General features: G+C 37.3%; 1 protein-coding gene across 2 annotated transcripts in view; it reads left to right on the forward strand.

Moving 5' to 3' along the window:
* SMS (spermine synthase) overlaps positions 1-9766 on the forward strand; it is a 73015-nt gene extending 63249 nt beyond the window's left edge. The window contains exons 10-11 of one of the 2 annotated variants that reach the window (XM_043504771.1): positions 6919-7034; positions 7335-9766. In XM_043504771.1, coding sequence (XP_043360706.1) covers positions 6919-7034; positions 7335-7362 — 144 coding nt within the window. In that variant the 3' untranslated portion in view covers positions 7363-9766. The remainder of the gene's footprint in view (positions 1-6918; positions 7035-7334) is intronic. The other variant, XM_038379638.2, reaches the window with a different exon arrangement.
* The last annotated feature ends 2397 nt before the right edge of the window (positions 9767-12163 follow it).

The raw sequence follows: 12163 nt of genomic DNA on the forward strand, positions 1-12163 counted from the left end.
GTCCCATTAAGAAAAGAGCTACTGATGTTACCCTTCCTGTTTCCTTCTAGTAGGAAAGCTGGCTGCTACCACACAAAGCATGGTGGAAGGGTATGTGCTCATGTGGCAGAGGAAAGAAAAAATGATGCAAGGGATAGGGTTATCTTAAAATATGACTTGTGGAAGTATTGACACTAATATTGTGTATGTGGTGGGGATTTAACTGGAGCTGGTTGAAGGTTTTTGAGTAACTTTCTGGAGGTAGGGTGGGGTATGGTGCATAAGAAAGGGACAATCTTTTCATGAAAAGTTTTGACGCTTTCTGGATTCACTATTCATATTGCAATAGTGCTTCGAGGTCAGCCTGGCTAGTTCTTCACTGTGCATATTATACATGATAGCCTCTGTCCCAAAGAGCTTAAAGTCTCTAAGAGTTTAGACAATTTACATTTGGAGAAAGGCATGGACAGTGAAAGGGGTAAGTATTCTAATCCATATAAGAATGCAAGGGATGTTTAAATCTTACTGTATAGAAATATGTAGTCTTTTTACAATGCAAGTAAGCTTATTTAAAATTCCCCATGTCTAATATGCTTGAGAGTTACAAATCATGTTAGGTACTCTCCTGTTCAGAAAGCTGCAGAGCTCTCTCATCATGGCACCTATAAAGAAAAAGCCCAAACCAAAATAAATTGGGAAAACTTCCCTCAAGACAGTTAAAGTACAAAATAGAAAAGACTTTTCCAACTCTGTGGTGTGCTGAAAGCTTTTGCTGAATAAAAAGGGGAAAAATTAAGGGCCTGATTCTTATCTCACATATTACCATATAAAAGAGGAGTAATTCCATTACTCAACCTGTTTAAACTGCATTAAACTCAGTATAAGTGAGATGGAATGAAGCCTCTGGCTTTGTCTAATATCGCCAGTTACTGAATACAAAATGGCTAGATGGAAGAAAAAGTGTATTGCTACACCCTTGAATTGTGTTCCTTCAACCTACACTAATTTTGAACTATTTCCCCTATCTGTCTGAAGATGGTCATTTGTGTGTTAGCCTTGATTCCTGTCTGAATAATTTTGGTGGTGCAGGAACTCTCCTAAATTTGCTGTAACTTGGCATCATAACTGCAACCTGGACGTAATCTAAGTGAAGCCTTTTGCTACAATTGATTAAACTATTCTAGTTGCCTGTCAACTGTTAGTGAGGAGGGGATGTTTTTAGATAATTTGTTTGATTATTGGAATGTCCATATCTAAATTTTCTAGGCAGTTCTTTTTGTATTGTTTTTGGCTTGTTAAATAAAAGTAGACAACTACTTTGAAACAAAGGCAATATAAAACCTACATTTCTATACCTCAATTCAAAGAGGGTGTTAAAAATACTGTAACATGGAATGTGTCTGACCACTCTTAGGGCAAGTCTTGATGTGAGGGGTGGGAGTTTGTGGGTTTGACAAAATGTAGAAATTACATACTGAAGTGTTTTGTTCTTTCCTGTAATTTGTTTGCCACATTGGCTATAGTGATTCCTCTGTCATATATGAAGACAGGAGAAGGGATAGGATACTAAGATGACAGTCTGGGAAACTAGTCATATATAGTCATTGTGTGCTTTATTAAACTTCCTCCGTAATGGTGATATGTTCCATAAATTACCAAGCGCTATTTTCTATTTGTGAATCTTAAATTACACACACAAGCTGTTTTGGTACTCTCATTCAATCTGATGTCAAAACAAAATTATATGGTTGGTAAAGGACAGCTGAACCAAATAACCACTGCAGTCCTCTGGATAATAATAGGTTACTAAACGAGTACTACAATAGTCTCTTCAGTGTATTGCTTTATACAGTTGTGCTAAGTTAAAGTACCCAACTCTTACCTTTTATAAATCTCTCCTTTTCCATTTCCTGATACCTATATAGTCGTAAACCTGTTCAGAAATAAGTATGAAACATTGCAATGTGACGTGCAATCTTGGGCTGTGTAATCAAGAGTGCATTTGTAAATGAAATATCATTTCAGTTTTAATGATCACTGTTTTACCCAACTCTCTTTGGCATTCCAGCAAACTGAAAGTGAGCATCTTAAGGGTAAAAGACGATGTTTTAAAAAATACTTTGTAAGACACAAAGCTTCCTTTATTCCATCCATGGAACTTAGAGTAAATGCAAAAAATCAAGGTACAATAAAATAAAAGTGGGATGATATCTCTCCCTATCTCCCTTCCAAACTCCTCTGAACACTTTCAGGTTTGTTTCAAATACACCATAGCAGAGAGGATCCTTGTAATAGTAGGAAGCAAAGAAACCGTTTCATACCTTTTCATTCCCAAAGTCAAAACAGACCGGTTGGGCTTGCTTTCTCGTTATTATCTGGGTCTGCCACATGGAAGAAACAGTTTTGAAAGAAACTGCTCAACTATACTAGATTAAATATAAGATCTGCCTGGTTCAGTCTCTTCTAATTACATGTGTCTATCGTTTGGGCTGATTTTTTTATGTCTGTGTTCAAAAATAAGCTTATATTAAGTTAGAGCTATTTTTTAACAAATTAGAAGTTGTCTTAGAAGGAAAAACACAATAGTAAAATTCTGATTGGTGTCTTAAGTAAAGTCTGTCCTCAAAAAACAAAACTCTGTAATACTTTAGCAAAACATATGAATATTGTATGTGAAAGATCATTTGAAAGTGCTTTGTTAATTAACTCTGTTTCAAATTGATTTAAATCACTAGTCAGGAAGACTCGATTTAATCATGGATTTCTACATAAAAGTGCATTATTGTTGGTTGTTATAACCTTAATACATATTCTACACAACTTGGAGGTAGATGTAGGTTTCATTTTTGGAAGGTACACTATATATATTTTTTAAAGTGATTTATTTTTGAAAACTTTTCAGATTAGTTTTATAGCTATATCAGAAAATGAATGATTGTTTGGTTATTTCATTTACCAGAGGTAATTGAAACAGATATTTATGAAGTCATGGGGAAGTGAACTATCTCCAATTCAACAGGTTAATCATTAATATTTGAAGGATTTTCTTGCCATGCTGTATTAGGAGAATATCACCAGGCCTTGCATTTCTTTGTTGTGCTGTTTGCATTTTGCATGCATTCCTGTCTTTTCCACAGGTAGAAGAACTTCATTAAAAATTCCCAAACTGGGTCTCTTATGGTGCCATTAGAGGTTTTCCCTTCTAGTGAGAAAATGGTATGGTCTCAAATCAACGAAAGCTACACTCAGAAAGACCTCAAGACTTCTGGAATGTGCCGCTCAAACAGTTTCACTTTTGTTTGTACTGCCTGTCCCTCCATTCTCCCATTTATCTCCAGACTTCTTCTCCTTGTCCAGATCTATTCCGCCTCCAACAATTTGCTATTCATTGAACTTTTTGAAACTTTGCACTTTTAGAGAGAGGTAAGGCATTGACTTTGTGTACACAAATGTGCAGAGGGACAGTAGGCTATCTATCTATCTATCAACATTTTTGCTGTTAACAAGCATGTTATCTCTGGAGATAGTTTGAGAACTGCAAAAGTAAGCAGCTTTGATGGTATCTTCTAGACTGAGCACTGAGTCCCATTGGGTAGATAGAAAGATTAGCCTAAATCATCTATGCAGAAGCCCCTGAAACCCCATAAGATTGGGTCCCTAATCCACAAACTATTGGAACTCATTTACAAAACTTTTCTTAAACGTTACATGAATATGTTGTCTGTACTATCAGTTAGAATTTATAATCCCTATTCCATGATGAGGTATCTTTGAGCTATAATGTATCTTAATTAAAACTATCTTGAGACTGGTTTTTCATCAAAAAGCATTTTATCAAAAAAATCTGATTTTTTCAATAAAAAAAACCCAAAACATTGATTTTTATCCACCTTGGTTTTTGTCATCAAAGTCATTAAAAGAACTCGATCCTCACCTACAGATAAGAGGACTTTTAGACTAAAGGGTGACATTTAAGTCTTCAGAATGAGAACCAGATATATATGTAGCAGTGGTAGTATTTTACGTCTTTCCAGTCAGGTACAAATTATGCAAGTAGTCTGGAAGGAAAAAAAAAAGATACCTTGCTTTAATTTTTTTTTTTTTTAAATCTCTATATTCAGACTACTCCAAAAGTTTCTCAAAACAGGTGAAAAAAATTGCTTTTGCTTTGGCAGTGTTTGTTACTTTAGGCTTTTCTGCCTTTCTCTTTTCCATGCAAATTTAAGTAGTAAAGGTCAAAAGCAATATGTCTTCTAGGGTTATGATGGGTAGATTTTTGGGCATGTAATAAGAAGGTCATTCTAGAAACTGTGAAGCTGGTGCTGGTTGTTGAATTACCCAATTCTTTAAATTTTTTGAAAGATTAGAATGCAACCAAGTGTCTGTTTTAATGATGACTCTTATGTTAATGGTCTGTTATTATGAGTGCTACTCACAATAAATAGGGACAATGTTGAGGCTTAGTTCTTCTCATGAACATGTTTTTAGGGACTTTTGCTCAGACATTATTACATCAGTAAGATTTGATTATACCATTACATATAAGTTCCTCTGTTTTTTGTCTGCTATGATAAATGTGACATATCCATTGGAAATTATAAAATGGTAAAAAAGCTATTGTTGCTACTGAAGGTGGAGTTGAAGATCTGTTAGTTCATGCTTCTGCTTCTAGTGACTGGAGGTCTGCAAAATATAAGCTGTCTTCCTGCCACGTGTAGTTAAGCAACATTGCCTTTTGTTTAAGTGACAGAGGGAAGTAGCTTTTATCTCTTTAGATGGAAGGTTGGCTGTTCCAGTCCTCATCTAGATAGCTGATAACTATATCTACTTACCTGTGTGGTCCTGGGTTCCCTGTGCCTCAATGCAGAGTCAGCAGATCCAGACAAGGAGCAAATAAGGGAGCTGAGTCTGCAACTCTGATGATCTCCTGCCACTGTGATTGAGGGAAAAGGAGTGGCGTGGTTGAGGATGCAGTAGTGATTCCGGTGCAGGTCTGCAAATCTGGAGAAAGGATTCATCCCCTTCTTCTGACCCTTCTTGGAAATCTCCAGTACAGGCCTGTGTGTGTGTGTGTGTGTGTGTGTGTGTAAATGCCAGCTCAAGTTTTATTGTTCATTGTTTTCTCACTTGGACCATCTGGATTTTTTGTGTTTCATACAAGTCTAAGTCCTATGTAGCTATGTTTGTTCCTTGAAGAAGGAACACCTTTTGAGGTGCCCTCTATGATCTTCCCCTCCCCGCATACAGTGCTAATATCTCTTTATCTTTCTTTTTTCTGATGGAGTCTTTGGGGGCTGCTAAACTATCCCTGTCAGATGACTTATCTCTGGGAGTCATAAAATACTTCTGAGGAACCCTTTAAAAATAAACAAAAGGAAAAAAACCTAGAAATTCAGAATGAGCAGATTGCACCAAATGTAAGGTGTTTTTGTATCTGTCTCTCGAAGGAGGAAATGCCTTTGCTGAATCTTCATCTGATGTCCCTTCAATGAGTACAAGCCTGGGCTGGACAGTCAGTATGCTCAGTATATCTTTCAGGAACAAAATATAACATTTCCAGCAAATGTCACTGAATAAAGTTGTTTATCTAGCAACATTACAGCTTTTCCTGGTTAAAGTGATGAGAGAGCATGTTTTTGTTCAGTTGGGAAAACAAATGAACTGCAAGTATGTACATGTGCTTAAATGGGGAATTGTTATTGGAGCACTTTGTTAAAATGGCAGAGCATCTTCTGCTTCAAAATTGGTTGTCTTGCCTTCAATTCTACAATTGGTACCAAAATCCACAAGTGGGATGGCTACCATGGATCAAATGACATACATTTTTGATATTGACCTCTTTCTTAGACTTGCAGTTACCACCTAAAATAATAGCCTACACTATGGACTTGCCTTCTTTTCCTGAGATGTTCAGAAGGGATTGACTTATCCCTAATTTTTTTCAAACCAGGTACAGAGAAGTGTCTACATGACTTCCACTTACCACCCTCTTTACATGGCGACCTCATATCTCACTTTCTCAATTGCCTGTTGAAGAGTATGATTCTTAAACCATGGCTTTTCAGTTTTTCAAGTTAGTCTCATAAAAGGTTGTATACCCCAAGAACTGCCTGGCTTGTTGGGGTGGGTGATTGTTGTGGAGTTCTTTACTTGGAATGGAAGAATATGATTTTTAGTTTGTCCTCCTGTGGAGGTGTTGGTGTCTTGGCAATAGTGTTACAAGGGGAAATAATAGCAGGTCATTTAGATTTTACTTTCTTTTGCTTAGCAAATAATTGCTAATATTTTTGGAGGGGAGAAAACCACTGTTGGTTGCTTAGATACAAAAAAAAGTATTCTTTGGGAAACTCCTGCATTTCAGTAATGTGACACAAAGGAACTAAAGGTAAGGGAGAAATCCCGCTGCTGAATCTCTGTTGTTTCAACTTATTGTTTTATGGATGAGTAGATTAAATTGTTAAACGTAGATTAACTCATACAACATAGTCTGATTAAGATTTTAATTAAGAAAAACCTGATTTACAATGCTGTTTACTAACGTATGGAAGAAATCATAAAGAAAATGATTATGGAGTAGATGCTGTTCATATAAATACCATTAATGTCTGCTGTAATTGGAAGCACTGACGCAGAGAATGCGTCTGCTAATGAGAAGGGAGTCAGACAATCCTCTAGTACTTACAAATTCATTACAAATTGTGATTGGGTAGGTGTCTTTACACGAAAGGGTAAGTGAAATGGAAAAACAAGTTGTTCAGACTTCATCTTGCATTTAACATTGGAAGCACTGTGTATTAAGAAGAGCTCAAACATATCTCAGTAGTGCAGAGCAGCCTAGAATTAATGTATAATGTGTTTGTGCCTATGCACCTGTAATTTTTCTTTACTTCATTGTAACGAGGACTCGATATGTTTTGTTTGTTTTTGTCCTCCTCTCAGGGAAACTGTATCAATCTGACTGAAGCCTTGACCCTCTATGAAGAACAGCTCGGTAGGCTTTATTGCCCTGTGGAGTTCTCAAAGGAAACTGTATGTGTACCCTCATACATGGAATTGTATCCTTGACAAATATAAAAGGTTGAGCCTGCATAATTAATAAATCAAACAACCCCAGTTTGTTGGGTTGGAGGGAGCTGAATAGTTCTTTTCTTTAAACAAACAAGACAACAGTTTTAAATGCCCTAATCTAAACACTTTTGTAATTACTAAACAGGAAGTGAACTACTGTAGTAGGGGGTGGGGGAGAAGATGGCTTAAAAGTGCTATGAAATCACAGCTCCCTTTTGATGTCCCTGTGAGAGGGGCCTGGCACCTTTCAAAATTTAGGCCACTTGATCCTTAACTCTCCTATAAAGTTGTCAGTGGTGGAGTATACCTCCATAGGATAAACTCATAAACCCAGGGAATGAAAAATCAAGGAGTCAGGGACTCAGCCAGGATTTTCAAGGCCCAGGACAAGCTGCTCCTCCCTCCCCTCAAAGTCTCATCCCTTCAACTTGTCTTTGTCTCTGTCCCTTCACCTTCACCTCTTCACCAAAAGAACTATTTTCCCTCCTTGGTCTAAATAGCCACCTCCTGTGGAGAAACAGAGGAGTGAGGGTCAGGAAATGTTTCCTCTGAGGTTGTATTTTTTTCCCCTCTCCCCCCATTAAGAGAAGAGGTTTGAGGCATGAAAAGTCTTCCCAAGTCTTCAGCTCCATAGAGGCATCTTCATGGATGGCCTGCCCTGAAAGGATTGCGCTTGCCTTGATTATTGCAGCTCCTCCTCTGTAATCTCCTAGAGTTTCTCTCTCCAGACTCTTGCTTGGTGTTGCCGACTTTTTCCTGCGTACTGGGTCTGCTCTGCTTGGTTTTTAAAGTATTGAGCGGTTTTGCCACAGTCTGCCTCTGTCTATGTGTGTTTTCTCCCATCTGTTCCTGTGTACTATCTTGGTAAGATTGTTTTTAGAGCTTTCTGTTCTGAAGCCCTGCCCTCTGGCATGGTCTTCCTGTTTCTCTTGACTTTGCCAACTATCCATCAATATTCAGATTGCATCTTTAAGGGCTTTACCCTTATGACTAACAACTTTAATGTATTTAGTAAAAATTGTTTTTCACTGTCTATTATATAGGCCATGCTTTGCTTAATATAACTCTGTAAATGGTTTGGATGTATTTTGTATGGAAGACTTTAAGTGTTTGTTGCTTGTGCAGTAGTATTGCAAAATGCTTCTACATGAACTATGGCAAGAAGTGCTACCTCATTCCTCTGGAAAGTACATTTAAATGTTTCCGGTGAGGTAATTGACATGAAAATTAGCCACTAAAGCTAATTCTGTTAATTCTGGCTACTAAGTAGGCATAATCAGGCTTCCAAGTGAACAGCTCTTATAAAGGGCAAGTTTTCATTCATTCTGTCTAACTGTCGACATGACAAGATAACACCATATATACAGAAATGCTAATAAGGGCAGCAGGAGTCATGCTGCCTTCAGACTAGCCTCCCGCATGTTTCCAGGACGTTACTTTTGTTCGTTTAACTTAGACTTCTGGTATGCATTAATGTGAACAGCATATATTTTATTCTAAAAAAAGGAAAACTAGATATTAAAACTAATAAGTATTCCAGAAAAGTTGACATAAGAATGGGAAGGAAAGTCCATCTGTACTCTGTTTAGATCACTGTCATCTGTTAGTGCTGCAGAGCAATGCATACTACTCTCATCCTAAAATTTGCCCTAGTTTTCACCTTACCTCCCTCCTTCCCATGCCACAGGGGGGCAAGTAGATTTACACAGAATTGGATCTAATTTTCGTCATACCCCATGAATAACAGAAAACAGGGAGCTCAAGCAGATCACTTCTCCTTGCCATTCAGGAGGTATGCTGCCTCTTCACATCTTCTGCACAGTGGAAGTGTGTTGGTTTTGCTCTATCTGGATCCCTCTGCACTCATGTAGAAGGGGCCAGAATCTGCTGCCAGCAGAAACGAAATATTGTGCTAACTGCTTCCAGCCCAATGTACAACAAGAAGAGGGAAACATTACGAGGAATACCCAAGATCAAAATCAAGAAAGTGTGATGGCAGGCAAAGTAAGAAAGGGACAGAAATGAAAAACTATAAGTAGAAGTCATGACAGTTGTGGAACAAATCTTTCCATATAACTACAGGAAAAATCCATGACACTAAATTAAAAACATGAGTGTGAGGCAAAGAGGTACTTCACAAAAATGGCATCTAGCCTTAAGTATAAAAGGGGTCCTATTTCCTGGGATCCAGAAGGAATGTTGGGGATATTACCCATCCTATCTTTCTGAGCTATAATAAACGGGTTATTTGGAGATTTATTTCACTTTAGTTCTAACATCTTTGACAATATACTACACAGTTTGCTTTGTTCCTTGACTTTTTTTTTTTTCAGATGGGTGTTCTACACCATTTGGAAGACGAGAACTGAAGTGTGAAGATCAAGATATTCTAATTGTGTGCTGCATGGAGCATATAGGCTTGCCGCATGCTGCATATTGGCATCTTGAACCTTTAAATTATATGCTGTAGATGATCCTGAAACTTAGTCATGCTATTGATTGTGAATTCTTTAAATGTTTTTTATTATTATTTTAATTTAAAAGCAAATGGAAAATGTATATTTTGATGAGGTAGGGTGTTATTTTTGAAAGTCAACTTAAAGATGAATTAGCAGCAAAACTATAGCTGCTGAATGCACTGAACCTTTAGAATGTGATCCTTTTTATTTTTTTGTAGATCTTCACAAACTGATTAAAAAAAGACATCTTTAGCATTTCATTCCTGAGGGTGGTCCATGTATTTTTTTTTCTCCAGATATTAACTCACTTATAGATTATGGTGCTTTTAAAGGACTGCGGGTTTCTCTTAAGTGAATACCACTGTGCTTCCATTACAGAAAATCTGAAGGGCATAACTTTAAAAGAACACTCTATGTCCTTAGTTATAAAGGGGAGGAGCTAATTTGAGGTTTCATTTGTTTACGCCTTAGTTTCATTCATCGTGCTATTGTAGTCTCTTCAGCAGACAAAGCTCTGACCTGTCACCACTTAGAATTATTTAGCTCCTGTCACGTTTATTAGTTTGATTTTAATATGGATTAAGAGTAGGTTATAGAGATATTTTCAGCACCATAACTTTGAAAATTAAAACCTATTTTCATTCCCACCGGAGTGTGGGATGTTGAAATGTGTAATGAGGCTTCTAGTAGGCAGATACTCCTTAGCTTTATGGCAGAACATTATGTCCATAGAGAATGAAAGTCGCGTAAAAGGGAAGACGAGAGAAAGTGATTTAGGTCCTTGTTCATTCATAGTTTGTATGTTTTGAAACAAATGTATTCACTTCACTAGGTTAAACTTTGATCATATGGAGTCAGGTGTCCACAGTGACACTAATTCAGGATTAGACCCAGACATGGTATTCACTGGTAAGTCAAAATTCCAATGGAAGGAAGAGTGCATTATTTTTTGTGGTATTTTTTAAGGAAAAAATTTCTTCATTATTTCTGCACATCATCTGAAATTATATTTTTGTAAAAGCTTGCTATTGACAACTTTATTGTAAGCAGAACGTTAAAAAGATTCCACCTCAGAGGAGGTAAGAAGTCTAACCCTTTGGTATGTTTGAAAGAGAGAAAAAAAAATTCACTGTCCCTCTCTGAGTATCTGAGATTGTGGACCAAAATGAGACTATCTTTAAACACCAGGTTTCCTATGTACTGTAGTTTGAGGCGAAGTGGTTCCTCCCCCCGCCCCATTAACAATGAATTCAGATTGTCAGAAAACTAGATTTCCAATTATTACACTCTGAAGAAACAGTACAACTGATGTGTTCTATCATGCGTCAAAACTAGTGAACTGTAAATAGCCTCTGAAGAAATCCAAAATATTAATTAGAACCCTTGCCAAAAAAAAATCCTCTTTGCTCTTCACTTGGTATATATTTTTGTATAGAGAGACCACTTTAACTTGGGAAGCTAAGTGAAGTTCGTTGTATTCCCTGTTTTAAGTTACCGCTTTAAGTGATTGCAAGCAGCATTACTGATTTCATACATCTGGGGCCAAATCACTCCTTGATTTACAGCCTGTGCAGTCCCACCAACTCTTAAAGAATAGTCTCCTTGTAGGAAAGTGAGAAGAGCCCTCTCCTGGTCCTAGGCATTTGTGGCAATGTCACATCCAGAGCACAGAACGTTGTGGTGATCAGACTGCTAGACCCTGAACAGTTGTAATTGTGCATTTGTGGCTGAAGGTTGAAGTCATTGGGATTATATATGGCCCTGATGCTGCAAAAACACATGCTTAACTTCACATGCATGAGTAGTACCATTGACTTGGTTGTGGTGACTCATGTAAGTAAGGTTAAGTGTGCATGCATGGGTGCATGCAGGATTGAGGTTTAAGATGGCCCATGTCCTGGTGTTTGGAGTGGTTCTAGACACACACACCCCCGTCCTCCACAAGCTTGTGGATTAGAACATGATCTAATACACTGGATAGGTTTGTAACACCAAGACTATTGCTTTGTTTTGCATAGATACATGGAATTAGAGCTATTTGAAAGTGGAAAGATTCAGTCCCTGGAATGTTCAGTGAGGGAGAGGAGTCTTAAATTGATGGGTGATGGGGAGGTGAGAGGAAGCGTTGTTTTGAAAGCTGATCAATACATATGACAATTTTTCATCTTATATTGATATTGTGAAAAGAGGGTGGGGAGTGTAATTTTGTTTCAGAATTTTTATGTAGACTTTCTTAAAGAGATAGATTAGTAGAAAACAAACTGGCAAACACTGAACACAGCTGTTTTTCTCTTTACATTACTACCTTGTTTAAAACACTGTCATTCATTATTTATTTGTTATTGCTGTAGTGTAAACTTAAACAAAATCAGCTTCATGTGAATTTCAGATGGAACTTGCTATAGTTGAACAACATCTTACATTTAAAGTCAGTTGGGACACAGCTGGATGAGTGTCTCACTACACATGGAAACAGAGACTAAAAAAATGGTTTTTATTCTTTGCACTAAATGCTGCTTCCACCAAGAAATGTGATTAAATATTTAAAAACTTGATTGGTAGTAATTTGACTGTGCTGAAAGAAGACTGCTGGCATTGTATCTACTGCACGAGTGCAGTGCACGTGTTAAAATAAAGGTACACTCTCATTATTTGTA

Source organism: Dermochelys coriacea, chromosome 1, assembly GCF_009764565.3.
Source record: "Dermochelys coriacea isolate rDerCor1 chromosome 1, rDerCor1.pri.v4, whole genome shotgun sequence".
Classification (NCBI taxonomy): Eukaryota; Metazoa; Chordata; order Testudines; family Dermochelyidae; genus Dermochelys; species Dermochelys coriacea.